The sequence below is a fragment of the Pocillopora damicornis genome, chromosome 13 (genome assembly GCF_964200805.1).
Source record: "Pocillopora damicornis chromosome 13, jaPocDami1.2, whole genome shotgun sequence".
Taxonomy (NCBI): domain Eukaryota; kingdom Metazoa; phylum Cnidaria; class Anthozoa; order Scleractinia; family Pocilloporidae; genus Pocillopora; species Pocillopora damicornis.
Genome location: NC_142682.1, coordinates 15,125,841 through 15,141,556, shown reverse-complemented (window position 1 = coordinate 15,141,556; position 15,716 = coordinate 15,125,841). Strand labels below are relative to the sequence as shown.

The 15,716-nt window shown below is 33.9% G+C and overlaps 1 protein-coding gene across 6 annotated transcripts in view; it reads left to right on the top strand.

The window, feature by feature from the left end:
• Positions 1-15,716, top strand: part of LOC113666341 (serine/threonine-protein kinase DCLK1) — a 31,702-nt gene that overhangs the window by 2,542 nt on the left and 13,444 nt on the right. For 3 of the 6 annotated variants that reach the window (XM_027182119.2, XM_027182118.2, XM_089190811.1), the window contains exons 3-10: positions 2,026-2,125; positions 7,405-7,512; positions 8,053-8,103; positions 8,704-8,753; positions 9,321-9,342; positions 9,605-9,645; positions 9,807-9,844; positions 10,537-10,577. In XM_027182119.2, the coding sequence (XP_027037920.2) occupies positions 2,026-2,125; positions 7,405-7,512; positions 8,053-8,103; positions 8,704-8,753; positions 9,321-9,342; positions 9,605-9,645; positions 9,807-9,844; positions 10,537-10,577 (451 nt within the window). The remainder of the gene's footprint in view (positions 1-2,025; positions 2,126-7,404; positions 7,513-8,052; positions 8,104-8,703; positions 8,754-9,320; positions 9,343-9,604; positions 9,646-9,806; positions 9,845-10,536; positions 10,578-15,716) is intronic. The other 3 variants (XM_089190814.1, XM_089190813.1, XM_089190812.1) reach the window with 1 other exon arrangement.

The following is a 15,716-nucleotide window of genomic DNA, read 5'->3' as shown; positions in this document are numbered from 1 at the left end:
TATGCCCCATTAGAATTGACAAGTGGATTTATTGTGTTTGTGTTTATTGCTGGTCTCTTGACAAAATTGTGGTGTAACAAGAATGTATAAAGAGATTGGTGAACTTCTAAAAAAATTTGTCAATGCAGCTATTATTCTTCTCAAACAATGCCATTTCAAAGGAATCTGACCATTAAATTGCCCCTGCTTGGTTGTTGATGAAAGTGGAATGATTCTGAAAATGAAATGTTGGTAGAAGAAAGCAAAAATGTTGTTACTTATTTATGCTTTCACTTGAGTTCTGTTCATTTTTTTAGCTTTGTTGAGAATTAAGGTGCTCGTCAGGATTAAGTTGATTGTTTTCATTGCTTCTCTGGGAAGCTATTTATCCAGATATTCAAGTGAAGAAACATTTGTTGCTTTTGAGTGAAGATAATATTGATTGATGCTAACAGTGTATCAAAGTGAATATTTATGTGATCAGAATAAAGGATCATTTTGACTATGCTCTCTACCTTGGTCTTCATCTTTTATAAGTTGTAACTGCAAAGTATGTGCAGTATGTTGCAACATGCAACTGTTGCTCAGCATGAATGGTGTCGTTTTTGTTTTTGTGGGAGAGGATGATAATTTTAGACCAAGATATTTAGCCATTGACCATCACACAGACATAATGTCTCATGGATTACTCCTACTGGATAAGTTTTTGGTTAGGTTGGATTTAGATTAAGCAGATGAAAGTTGCATCATGTTTCTCAGCCATAATTTCTCAAATAAGGATTAAGATCAACTCCTGAGACTATGACAACAATCAAATATGATTTGAGATGAATGACCCACTCAAAAAACTAAGATGAATTGAAGCCTGTGAAAATTGGGAAATTTCCCTATCAGGGATCAATGTAGTTAAGGACTTAAAGCTGTTTCCTTGTCAGAAACTCAAAAGTGTGTTTCAGTGAATATAATTGATGCCGCAGTTAATAATCAGTAGTCTATACAAGCAAGATTATTTTTTTCACTTTATGCTGGCTAGGAGTTGAACTTAAGTCTTTGGTTTATGAACCACATCCGGTTCTTGTGGCTCGCATCTGAACATCTCAAAGATGACCTGTTTTGATTTATTTATACATTTGAAAGGTTTTTAATGTAAGCCTGGTTTTTTAACTCTTATGTGTAAAGGTCAAAAGCAGTATTTTTGACACTGTTATTATTATTAGTAAGAGGATGAACCTATTTTCCTGGATTGGCCTTTTTTCGCTTCTCAGTTAATTATAGATCATCTTGCCTCTTGTTTTTTCTGAGGTTGAATGGAGGGTTCTGTTTTCCTGCTAGAGTATTGTTCAACACTCTCAGGAATACACCCATGGTAGACATGCAATTTAGTACTCCAGGAGTGGTGCCAATTTTCACTCCTGTTAATTCAGATAGGAAGGCGGCAGTGATAACCTATGACTTTTTTATGGCTTCAATTTATTTTTTGCATGCAATTACAGTCTAAAACTTTCCTTTCTGTGTCATTTTGAGAGCTTTGTTTTAAATAAGGGTTTTTGGGTTAAGGGATTTTCTCATGATCATTTTTTTTCTCTCTTTGGTCACCAATATCACAATACTGAGATTGTTTGTTAGGAACAAAGTGTCTGAAATGGCTTTGCTAGAGGAAAGGCAAAATTGTCTAAGTAATTCCATGTTAATTTTCACAGTTGTGTGTTGGTAATTATTTCCTGTCCTTGTCAGACTTGCCTTCTATTGAAAGGGTGTTGGCTGTCAAAAAAAAAGAAAAATGAATTTGAAATTTAATTTTTTAATATGCCAGCTGCAGTCATCTACTCAGTGATATTTTCTTAATGTAATAACAAACATTTAGGCATCAATATCGCAAATACAAATATGTTTGAGTTGATTGTTGGTTTGTGCAGGGTAGCAGAATTCTGTTTTCCTGCCAAAGAGGAAAGGAGAAGCCTTTTGAAAGTAACTGGAATAGCATGGGCCTCCAATTATGAAACTGAAAAAAAAAATTAAATGATATTCTGTTTCTTCTCATTGTAGATTAGGGAACTGAGACACCTGTTTGGTGATGACACAATGTTTGTTGCCCTCCAAAGTAATGAAAAGTTCCCAGATGAAGGATTTGATGTTGATGTGCAAAGTAAGTTGTGTAAAAATAGGTACATATTTGTTAGTGTTGTAGAGTGAAGCCATGTTATTGAAAAAGAAACAAGAAAAATCTGATAACAGTGGCCAGTGAAGATTCTTAAAAAGCCTTGGTGATGGCAAAACATTATTTTAATACGTCACTTGTTCAATTTCTGAAGAGGAACTGTGTAGAGAGAGTGCGAGATTCAAAAAAGAATGTAGACTGAAGTCTAAAATGATGATCCTCAAGTACCAAAAAGTTACTCATGTCATCAAAAATGTGTGGCTATGGCTTGTGGTGAATACTCTTGTAATGATGTATAATCAATTGCCTTACGATGTAGTCAGCAATCTATATCAAAGTTACTTCATGGTGAGACAAAAAAAAAAAACTTTATCACCAAAAATAATTACATAGGTGTAGATGTATTTGTACTTACTAAAATGTAAAGTGCACTTAGCATTCTTGTGTGTAAGGAATTTTTGTACGGTAGATATGTCTGCAAATTGGCTAGCAAGGGCCATTGTGAGGATGTAACACAACTGGGAGAAGCACTGGCCTCACATGGGATTATCAATCAGAGAGTCATGTTAAATCCCAATTTTTGGACAGGACACTAAGTTCTTGTGGTGTTGCTCTCCTCCCAGTAGTATATATGGATACCAAAGCCAAAAATGGAAGGAGAGGGGGTCCTTGCATTGAAATATTGTTCCAACTAGGAGTAGACATGTATTCACTGATTACTTTATAAACCAGGAATAAGCACCGGCAGTTATGGGTCACTTGGCTTAGTGTTAATATACTTTAACCTTTTAACTCCCAGAAGTGATTAACATTTAACTTCTCCCTAAAATATCCATTCACTATCCAGCAAACGGGTAATGAAAGTACTCAGACTTATCAGGTTAAAGTTGTTACCTTGATTTAACACCAAATTCTTGTAACTAATTTATAAGGAAATGTGTAGCAGCTGGAGGGGAGAATCAACAATCAGATCTGAGAGTTAAAGGGTTAAGGCCGTCGACTATTGGCTCTCGTGTAAGCGAGGCAAAAATGAGCAACAATCAGCAATAATGCATGCACCTTGTCTTTGCATTCTCTCCACAAATGGCAGTTGCTGACAAAGGCAACTGCACCATATGCACTCTCTTCAATCACTGAGATATCATCACAAAACAGGCTCAAAGCAGGTCAGGAAATAGGAACTCGTTAAAACCCAAATTCAAGCCAAAAAAAATGCACTTGTTTTTGTACTCGCTTATACGATGGCAAACACCTTGCATTTATTTTCCTTGGAAAAGTCATTAAAACGCCTTGGTTTGTTTTAATCCCAGGCTTCCGCCCACGTTGGCGTCATGCACCAGTCACAGAATTTTATTCCTATATTCCTGGCCTGCGACCTGAGCCCCCACCTCCAGAAAAGAAGTTCACAGTTCACTTGCACTGTATCTTAGCAGCATCCATGTCAAATTTAACTACACCAAGGCCAGTACCTGTAAGAACGAGGTCTGTTTCACCTCGACCCACTTACACTAGAAAGTCCTACACACCATCCCCAAAACCAACACCAAAGTTATCAGGAAGTTTTGAGGCTCGCAGACCAAAGTCTGCCATTGGGGTTCCATCTGAGTTTTCACGTAAGCCTCTGACGCCTACTCCAGTGAAAGGAAGTACATCTCTAAGACCAGCAAAGAAGCATACCGGCTCAGATAAGCCTGCTCCCATAAAACCAAAAGCGGGTTCTGACAAACCAGTAGCTATAAGAGGAAGGCCAAGAAATGCAGAGAGGCCCCCGATGCCTTTTCAACGCAACCTATCTCCAGAAAGCTCTGATTCTGAAGATGATACTGGTCGCAATGGTTACTACATTTACATTTACAATGAAAAGATGAACAAGAGTCAAGGGCATAATGAAGGAAAGCCAACTGCATCGGTGAGGCCAATGAAGTTTTCCAGGGAAGAGAAGGATGCAGATGAGATTGAGCCAAAAGATCCTTCAGTAAAATTAGACCTGAAACCTATGATGTTGAACATATCACCTGCTGACTCTCTGGAAACAGTCTTGGCTTGATGTGCTTCACAATATTTTTCCTTCTAAATAAGATTTCACTTGCCATCTCACATTGAAACTGGATTGGATTTTTATTGGTCAGTGCTTGTTTTTGCACTGTCCACTATTTGCTTGATTGATGAGTACAAATACTTTTACTTTTGAGAATATTTTACTCATGTATTTCATAACATGACAACCCTAGTTTTAACTTGCATCAATCATCAAAATAGATCAGTTAAAAAAGAAACACATTACTTCTGCGGGTTAAAAAGGTCACTCTAGACCAGTATGGTTGAAGGTGTATTTTAATCCTTTTTTTTGGTGTGGGGTTTTCAGTTTTTAATTGATCAAAGTTTTGAAACTTATTTAATCAAAATATTACATAATACTCACTTGTGAGTAAAAGTAACCATAGTATTGTATATATATTACAAGTAAATTTTAAAAGTAGGTTATTTAACCAAAGTATTACCAGATAGTTTCAATTTTATCAGCACAGAAAAATTTTCATTTTTAATGTTATATTACACACAAAGTTTATTTGAAATTTTTTAGTCACCATATAGTAGACAATCATAGTATCATATATATATAGCCTTTCACTAGAGATGCAGGTCATTTTTTGTGTAGTGGGTTTTATTTATTTTAAGTTTCTTTTATTTTTATTATTTATTCACGCTCATTGTGAAGAATTTTAATGAGACTTGGACAATTTCCCCTACAGTATCAGGTAGGGGAGAGTTTCACAAGTACAAGGTAAAAGATCTATTGATATTTACCCCTCCAAACATCTTTCTGGATGGGTCAGAAATAATATGAAGGAAAAGAAACAATTACTGCTGGTAGAAGCAGTACCAAATTTTATCCTTTTTTGTAGATCTTGATTCAAGAAGGTGCACTGATTTTTCTTAAATTGATTATGGTACAGTTCAGAAGTAATCCGAACTTTTGTAGTGCTTTGAAAACCAAGCACTTTGAAATTCCTACTATAATTTAGGAACACCTGTTTTGACTTTTCAGTATACTTGTACAGGCTTTCTTGTAAGAAAAGTCTATTGCGGTGTTTACTTCAACATATGGTATTTTCATTCATGCGAAGATGTGGATGAAGTAATTCATTCCCAATTTCATCAAAAATCTCAAGGCTGGACTTTCATTTGATCAACACTTTGAAAAGTGTATTCCACTCAATCACAACCAGTCTGTTATATTTTTGGCAGAATTATTCGTCAAATCAAATAGGGTATTATCCTTTTTAGTCAAGGATTCTCTTATTTTTAGCATGGTTATCCAAATATACACAATATTATTGATAAATGAGTATTTTTGATAGCAATATTTTTTCTTAAGTATCATCATATTATCAACATTATCTTCTCGCTGATACAAGTTATGTCAGTTTTTAAAGTTACAAAACCATGTAAAGGCACTTGGAACTTGCTGCCAATAATAAGTCAACTGGAATCTATTTATCTGAAGTACTGCGTGTCCATTGTGGCTCTCAAGAAAAAGTGTAATAAAAAACTAAGAACTAAGGTGTTATCTTCCATAATTAAATCTCAGTAAAGAAAGTAAATTTTATTGTAAGCTTATTATGTAAGTGCAAATTGAATTAGACAAAATATTGTTAAACTTAAAGTTAAAGTTCCTATTACTATATAAATATTATATCTAAATATGTTATGCTATATTTAACTGAGAGAGACAAAATGTAAGGGGTTACAGAATTTAAAAGCATCCATGGCATTTTTAAGTTGAATTTTAAAACATTGGTAATCTTAGTAATAGTAATACATTTAATAACAGTTATGTTGAAGGGCTTTCGCCTATCAAAGGACATACAAATATTGAGTAGCCTATAGGGAATTTCTAGATAGATTGTTGCGTTTGTTATTTATCGAGTTTACAGTAATGTTAATAAGGTTGGTGAATTTTAAAGGTCTTAGTCTGGAAAAAGAGTTAGGAAAATTTCTAAATTGGACAGTGAATAAGAAATGACTCAGAAATTTATTCAAGAAGAGAATGCAATGGGCAAGGGCATATACTTTTTTATAACTAATAAATTTAGAGTTTTGAACTATTTTTAGAGTCTGAGAAGGTATTTGGAAAATTGTGCTAAAAGTGTTTGTAATGGAATATAAATTGGATAGGAAAGTAAATTCCTATTGCTTGGGAAGGGAAATGGAATTGTAGAATGTAAGTGTTATGGTATGTTACAGTACATTGCACTATAATGGTATTGTTTTTTATTATTCAAAGTCATGTCATGTTACACTCAAGACATTTTTAGTAATAAAATGAATCTGTTCGTTTTATTGAAGTTGTTTCATAAATGGATTACTGTTAGCAATTTTCCTTTGAGTGTTAAAAGCAATCAGGGATGGCATTGTATTTGCTCAACTGTGATTTATGGATCTAGACTGTGGATTTAGTGGTCTGGTTCATGTTGAAATATCATAGCAACTTTTCTAGATTAAAAAAAAAAAGTGAAGTAATATGTTTTTGAAGCATTCAAGTGGCTTTTTATGTGAGAGCTCACTTGTGTTTGGGTAGCTTAAAGCTACCAGTTGTATTTATGTCTTGTAGGATGATTACTAGAGAATTCTATGCTAGCTACATAATTGTTATCCCAACTATTTTTTAAGTGGTGAGGTTAAACTTTTAAGGCCAAGTGTCCCATTACTTCCTGTGCTTATGGGTGGTTTTGCCCAGTGTGACGTGATCAGAAGTATGTCTCGGACACTTCTATGGAATGCTAGTTTATCACCGTGAACCTGCAGCTGAGCTTTCTGTCAAGTTTTCTGTTTCAGTTTTCTCCCATCCACTTATACATCTGGTTAACCTTTAACTCCCATGAGTGACCTAGAGAGAATTTCTCCTTACAGTGTTATTTGGCAGACAAGTGATGAGAATAAAGAAAAATATCAATTAGGGGATTATAAGTCAACCCAATACCAATTCTTCCCAACTAATATCACAAGAACTGTATGGCAGAGAGTAAGGAGAATTACAAACGAGATCTTGGGAGTTAAGGAGTTAAAGAGGGAGTAAAGGTTCCCTCTTTAGAATACTGTACAATGACAGGGCTAGGTCATGAACTCAAACCCATGATCAAACTGGCTAAAGTGTTTCTTGCATGTTATAAGAGCCATCTTATTTCTTTTGGTGCAAAAATACACTGCTCTTTGCTTGAGTTCTTAAAACTGACCGCAGTATGTCCTACACTTTTTGTTTTTAGGTTATAAGATTACTCCATATAGAGATCTCAAGAGGCCTGCTGGCCTGAAAAGGTCATCTTCACTACGAACCCCACGTGGAAGGCGAGACAGTGGCTCTAATGATACTGGTATGTAGAGCAACAACAGTTCCATAAACCCATTAAACTATAGTGTCATAACACTGTCAACAAGATAACTTTAAAGAATAAAATAAATTGTTCTGGCCTTTAGAACAAAGTCCTCTAATTAAATAAAAAGAATTGCTTGAAAGTTATTCTGGAGAATTTTAAAATGATTTGCAGTATGACAACAGCAGTTTTGTGCTAATTGTTTCAATGTTTGACCAAAGATCAACTAAGACAACAGCATTTTAAATGTTTAGGAATAAATTTTTAAACTGAATGTGCTAGAGGTCCACCAGGTGGAGAAAAAAATTGATACATAAGAGAGTAAATAGAAGTGAGTTGGCAATACAATCATGATCAATTTGGCTCATAAATTATGTTGTAAAACATCAAAGGTAAAATATGTATTAAATTGTTTATACAAAAAGTATAATCATTAATAAGTAGAATTTGGTATAATAATCCGATTATAAAATATCCTTCCTAAAGCCAAAAAGTTGGCAGTGAGCAGTTACAAGAATTTGTAATGTTAAATATTTTCAGGCGGTAGCCACACTCCCTCTCGTGATCGTCAGGTGCGACGGTCCGCATCAGGTAAAATTGACATATTGCTATATTGTTAGTCAGTTCTAAATTTTCTACAGTTATGAAATAAACATTCCATTGTCTTAAAATGAGTTGAGAAACAAATCTCAATAGTTCATGGTGTTCAAAACAAGAGAAAAAGAAAAAACTTAATTTAGGTAGTTGTGAGTAAAATTTGCTGCTCTACTGCTTTACTTGTAATTGAGGAAATCTGCACACATATATAAATCTTTCACTTTGATTTTAAAGCCAGATGTTTTCTTTCAGTAACATCTTTACACTAAAAAAGTCTTTCTTGATTAAAAAAAGGAAAATGTATAACCTTGGAGTTCTGATTTTTGAAAGTGGATGTACTGTATTTGTTTCTAGTTAAAATAGCTTGTAATGAAAGCTTTAACTAGCCTGTATGCTATTATGGCAAAAATGATGTGTTAAATGTGAATACTGTCCACTGAGGCATGGTTTCAGTAACTGGAACTTAGACATGATGCCAAAAACTAAGATAATGCATTACTGCAAATGAAAATATTGATCATTGCAGTCTCAGACTGCAGATGTGCTTGTGCAATCTCTTCATGTCTTGTAAGTTTAATTTTAATTCCTATTTAGTTAAGAGTGCTGGTAAAGAACGAGGAATGAGTCCTGGACCACCAGCTAGGGTAAGAGTAATATTAGTTGGTTTACCTAGAGCACTAAGCAATCAATTTCTGGTACTGTGTTAAAAATAATGTAAATTAAACCTTTAACTGGAGAGCAAGTGCAGTAAAGTTGTAATACATAGACAAATTTAACCCTTTAATTCCCATGAGTGACCAACACAGAATTTCTCTTTATAATATCAATACGACATCAAGCAGATAAGCAATGAGACTTAAGAACAATATCAAAAATTCTCAGAACTAACATCACAAGAATTATATGGCAGATTTCAAGGAGAATTAGTAATGAGATCTTGGGAGTTTAAGGGTTAAAACAGGCTCCTATGGGGTACAGTATTTTAGTGGGTGTCTTTCTTTGAGTTCAAAGGAAACTTGTTACAAATAGCACTTATAAACTTCATGGCCACATGATCAGAGCAAGGGCAGGATTTCAGTGCGTTTATTTCTTTGAGTTCAAAAGAAACTCTTGACAAATAGCACATGAAATACTTCATCTTTTGACTTGTGATTGACACTGCAGTAAAGCCAATTAAGTGGTGACAATATTTTAATTTATTTCTGATACAGGTGAATGGACACAGCCCAAGAGGTGTGTTGGCTACTTATTTGTTATTAAAATCCCTTTTAAACATGATTGATATGCTGTGTTTCTTTTGTGAAGATAACTGATGGTGTTCAGAATGAAGAAAAGATAGTCAAGAAAAAACATATATTGCTGAATGTAATACCAAAGTCTTACCACTAGTATGCTGAGAAAGTATGATTATCTAGATAGAAATAGTAAATAAGTCCTCTCCATGCACTGAAACAACCTTTTCATAATTACTGAACGAAAAATCTTCTTTAAACAGCAACTAGTGCCAAGTCTCCTAATGGATCTTCTGGAAGAAGGGTTAGTGAATTTTTTTTGTTTTCTTTTTTTGTTTTGGCTTCTGGTGTTTAGCAACTTAAGTTACAGTATCTTAAGTAAGCAGTGATTTTTCCCCACCTCGATTTATTTACAAGTGAGTGTCATAGTTACAATATTGGTTTGTATGCTTTTTTCTTTTGCAGACTCCAAACAGTTCTTATGCCCACCCTAATGAGGAACTGTAAGTCTATGCAAGTGGAAAATTATATTTGGACTTAACTATGTCATCTGGTGTAGGACTGATTCATTGTGAAGTGCACCTTTTAATGTGTTGTCAAACTTTCATTAGTTGAGTGTGAAAAGTGGGAGCTTTTCAGATTGCTTGTGATCTTCGACATGTCACATTTTCATCCTTGGTATGGTAAATGTGTAAATTTCTCTTACAATTACAATATGTTTTTAAGGAGGTAGGTAATGAGAATTGATATGATTATCAACCAGAGGAGATTGCCCACATAGGAAACCTTATTCTCAGCATAAGTTATAGAGAAATGTAAAGTCACATGTTGCAAGAAATTGTTGTTCTCAGTTTGTGGGGGTGAAAGGTTTTAGATCACTATTTTGGGCCATTTTCAATGTCATGAAGTGGGACTTGTGGTTGCTCAGTGGTTGTTATACAAGACTCAGACCTGGATGGGTCATTTTGACTTCATTTTCAATAAATTGTGACATGAAGCCTTCAAATGAAGAGGATATGGTTCTCAAAGCAGTCAGTACATGCAATATTGATATCTTGCGATTCACTTCAAGTCTGAGTAATTTTTAAGTTGGCAATCATTTAGTAGCTTCAATCAATTACTTCCAAACTTAACTGTTGATTTTATTGATGAAGACACTCTTTGGATAACAGGAAATGATGTTTGTTTGAAACAGGTACCCAGCTCATGTCTTTGAGAAGGAATCACCCGATTCAGGTGAGATTATTTTGTGAGACACTTAAAATTTATCCAAGATCATGCCTGCTTTGACTGAAATACAGACATCCAGAGGGGTTTGAGTACTTCAGATTCAAGTCCATACTTATATGAGTAGCTGAAGCAACTTGAAGAATTTGTGCTGGTCACAATTTCACATACTCAATGTAATTCTGAATGAAAATATTTGATCCTTCTCCTTGTCTGTATTTTTAAAAAAAATTCTCAGCTTAAAGCTAACTATATGCCAATAAACACTTTTAAAATTTAATAAACAATATAAAAAGTGGTTGGAAAAAATTAATCCATTTTAAAGCTTAAGGTTTGCCTGTCACACAATCAAAGCTGCTAGCTTCCATTAATATTAAATTCTGATTTGTAGGTCCTTACTTAAACTGTAAATATATTGTTAAAAATTGCAACTTTCTGTCTTAGTTGAAGATTTGTCACCCTGAGATTAAAAAAAAAAACATAAAAGAATATAAAGTGATCTTTTAAGCCTTTCTGTCTTGAATTATGGAAAGATGTAGAATTGGGCCTATCAATTTGGATGGTGATTATGGAATGAAAAGGAACAAGAGTGATACTTAGTAAATTTTCATACTATACACAGCTTGGAGGAAGGGAGCTCCGAAGAAAGTCATTAGGAAACCTAAAACAAAGACAAACCCTCCGTCAAGTGACAAGTTTTATTCAACTGTATGGCTCAGTGATTATGAATCGGAGCCAGATAAGAAGTTAGAACTAATGGGAAATAGGGGTACAATCGCATTAAGTAGCCATGCCACCACGCCCTACAGTAGCCGGCCCACATCACCCCTCAGTAGCCAGGCATCTTCTCCATTTAGTAGTCGACCAAACACTCCTTCACTTTTTTCAAAGTTTGAAGATGAAGATTCAGGCTTACATTCCGAAATTGATAAATCATATGATGAAGCAATTGGGCTTAGGAAGAAACTTCATAGAACATTAAGTTTACCAGATGCTGAGCTCAATCAGCTTTGTGCTAAAGACCTTCAAGATCGTTTCACAACTCTACAATTAGAACAAGAGAATAGAGAATTGAAAAAACTTACTGTTGAATTACAAGCAGCCTTAGAAAAACTAGAGGAAAGAGTAAACTGTTTACGGAGTATTGAACATGACAGTCTAGATGAGGCGTCATCATTGGCAGAAAATCACCCACACATAAGTGAAATTCACATAGATTCAAAAGTCTCTGTAGAAAATTATCATTACGATCACAAGATTCCCCAGTCTAATGAACTACCACAAACACTCAGAAAGAGATCAAAAAGTGATGCAGATTTGCTTTTGAGGAGAAAAAATAAATCAAAAGATACCACAACCTGTTGTGTGAGCTAGTCAAAAGAAGGAAGTGAAGTTATTCATATGTTGATAATTTGAATACTTGTTTTTGTAGAAAATTGTCCCATATTTCAATTGTGACAAAACAATAGGTGCCTCTGGAATTGAATTGCTAGAGGAAAATATTAGATACCTATCAACCTTTCTGCCTTTTTGAAGACTCAAGGATGTAGTTTTATTTTCATTTTCCCTTTTTTGATCTAGACCAATTTTTAACTGACTAATTTTCCTACAATACCTCGCAGCTGAACGAATTATGAAACTGCTTTCACCAGAGCACCCATCAATTCCACATTGCTGTGTATTGTTTGACAAGAAGCATGGAGACCAAAGTGAATGGAAGCTTTTCAAGGAATTTCTTTCTGGCACTGAGATACAGTAGAATGCTTAAACTGTTTGTTTATGCTTATTGACAACCAAATATTACAGCATGAAACACTAGGATTTCTCTATCAAAGTGTTAAAGTTAAAATTTCAAACAAACAAGTTTATTATTCCTCATAGCTTATGTAACAAACATTCATCTTTGTGCATGAATTGGTTTAAGCTAATAATTAATTGGTATGGTATAATCTCTGATAGCTATAATTGGCATGATTTTGGATGAAGTCTGAATCTTCTCATGACTCTGAAGAGTGAAAATTTTTAACAATTATTTGTTTATCATTTAGATTCCCTTCTTGTCACACAATAGAGAAAGTGTTAATTTAACACTTCCTCTGCTTACACGAGAAAATGTGACATTGAACCTTGATCATAATAATAACAGATATATCATAAATTCATAAAATTGAAGTTAAAAATTTTGAGTAGATATTTCCTTGCATAAAACCCAAAAAATTGGGAATAAACTGAAATAAAACTCAAGAAGTAATTGTGAACCTAAAGCAACATCAGCTTCTTTGTGAACAGGAATTTCTTGTTACAAGATGGTTTCTCTTCTGCATTAAAATATGTCTTGAGATTTAGAGCACATTGTGCAAGGCCCTCTATGGGTTGGTAAGCCTGTGTATCATTGGAAAAGATTGCTTTTCATAAAAGATCTCGCCAAGAAGCGAAAGAATTATAAATATTTTTAACACAAGAGGGCCAACTTCTGATCTTAGTATAAACCGGAAGTGATGTTGAATTGCATGAATACCCATAGAGAGACTAAATGCATGATTTAAACATTCAAAAACACAACATATACTCAAAGATTCTTTAATAAACCTTGCTTGAATTTTTGCAATATATTTTTAACAGAGCATATTAAACTTCTTACTAAAATGATAAACCAAACTTAAATCAATAACCTGATAAACAGAAATGACAGTGTAGAATGATTTTTTCCCCATAATATCCTGTTCTGTATATTCAAGCTGTAAATATCATCTTTATTTTATGAATAAAATATATATACCAACCTTATAAGTTTGTTTTTTCCTATTTATTATTTTGGGGACTACTAAGGCAGCTTTTGTCTAAATGTAATGTTTTTTCTGTGTGACAGGCCAGCTTAATCTTTAAAATAGTAAAATTTTAAACACTTAGCTAAATGGTTTACTCAATCATTGTTAACCTGTAATGTTTGTTCATCATTGTTAATATGTAATCTGTTTATTTCCCTTCCTTGACTATACTATTATCAGTCAGTTTCAATTTATTGTATTATTATGACAATCACTTTCTGTGGATGATTTATGAGTAATATTATTGAGATTATTTGCTGGCATCTGATGCACTGATAAATCTATCCTAAATGACATTGATTCCCGCATTGTGAATACTTAAGAAAAAAAATTGTGTTTGTCACACACCAAAAGCATAAACTGATTAGCAAAAGCTGCTTTAGGTGACAGAAGCAGGGATGATACATTGGAATCAAAACTACTCTCTTCCCATTTTGGCTTGGGTTTGATTCTCAGATCTGACTTCGCATATGGGTCAAGTTTTGTGTTGTCTTTTCCTTGCAAGGTTTTCTCTCTGCCTTCTCTTTTAGTAGTCTTTCTTCATCCCAAACTGAATCTTGTTCATGTTGTATTTCCTTCCCTATCTGTCTGTTAGTTTATTATTTCTGTGATGGTTTATTATTTCTGCTTCCATTTTGTCTTTGTGAGAAAATTTTACTTGGGGTTTTTCTTGAGTTATGTGAATATTAAATTGCTTCTATATTTATATTCCAATTTGCAAGGAGCTCCCCTCTACTTAAAAGTGAGAAAATACTGAATTATTGTTGGGCCAGTTTTAAATCACACAAATTGTAAATAGAAATTGGATGACAGCTTTTGTTTGATATGTAGACCATTTCTGCTTAGGAACAATGGTTCCGAATATTCTATTTGGGAAGGGGGATCTGAAAACTAGAACTTGTGGTCAAGACAAATGAGTACCATGCATGGGTGGGTTCAAGCAGGTGGCAACAGCAAGATGTTAATGTAGGTACCAGTTGGAGAGCATGGGTCGTGCAAAACTGATTTAATAGTCTATTTGTATTAAATCTTGGATCTTTTGTTTACTGCATTACATAAAACACCATTTGCACCATATGGAGACAAAAACACAATTTTTGTAATGATTTCTGAAATTATTGTAGCTTTCAATAATTTTTTTCGTAGCTTGATAGTTCCTGTGTGCTCAAACTTTTTTTTTTAATATGGTTTAAAAAGTATGTGAGGCAAAACTGGTCCAATAATTTTGCTAGTGTATTGAAAAATACAATCATGTTTTTGTCTTCATATCAATAGAGTGCACCCTTAAAAAAAGGGGAATTGGAATTCTCAGACAACTAAAGTCACTAAACCTTGATGTCATATGCTTTCTCTGCAGAGAGAATCGATTCTGGTGTGGATGCATCATTTGAGTAGATACGAAGGAGCTCCTTGCTTATTCCCTGTCTCTCATGGAATTGGGAGCATGAATAAAATGTTTAATTCACTGAACTTTAAAGTAAACAAGTGCTAAAGATAAACCTTTGAAGCAACTTGTAGATTATACTTTTGTTCTTTCTTGAAATTTAATGTGCTGTTGTTTGCTGATATTGAAATTCCGCTAAGTAAAAGATAAGCAAGTTTTAAATTTTGTTTTTAAGTTAGGTTTCAATTAATTTTCATTATTAAAGTCAAGTGCTTAAAACTGTAGAGTTTAGTGTCACAACTTGTTAGAAGCTAGCAGATGCTGTTAAATTGTTATGCAATTTAGTTGGAGTGCATAGTCAATGATTAAGCTCTTTCGTTGAGTGCCAAAAAAGCTGTAGAATATTTTAGTTTCCACTATACTCTAGGCAAGCCAAAGATTGAAGAATAAGAGTTGTTATAATCTTCAAAACTCTAAAACTAGGATTTTGATTGATTGACTTAAACGGCTGCCACCATTTTCTGCCTTCACTGTCAATTACGTTAACCCAAGCAAGGTTTATTACTTGTTAAGACCAAGATGCAAGACACAATTTCAGTTTTCTTGATTTTGACCAAAAAATCAATTTATCAGATTTTACTTGCAACTTATAGCCATGTAAATTGTTCAACTTTCATTTTAACCATTTGTTTATTTTAACTTTTTTTAACTCCTGGTGATTCCTGGTAGGTATTGACTTGTGGCAATTTGACAGGTGTTTTTTCAGTTGTGAACTACTTAAATAAATTGGCTATTAAATGATACTAGGCCTTGTCCATTTTGAAATATTTTCCAGCATTGATCAGCTAAAATTTTATTGTGATTATGAAAGCCATAACACATAATCCAATTGTAAAATTGTTTTCAATTCGTCATGTTTGATTTTGAACCATAAGA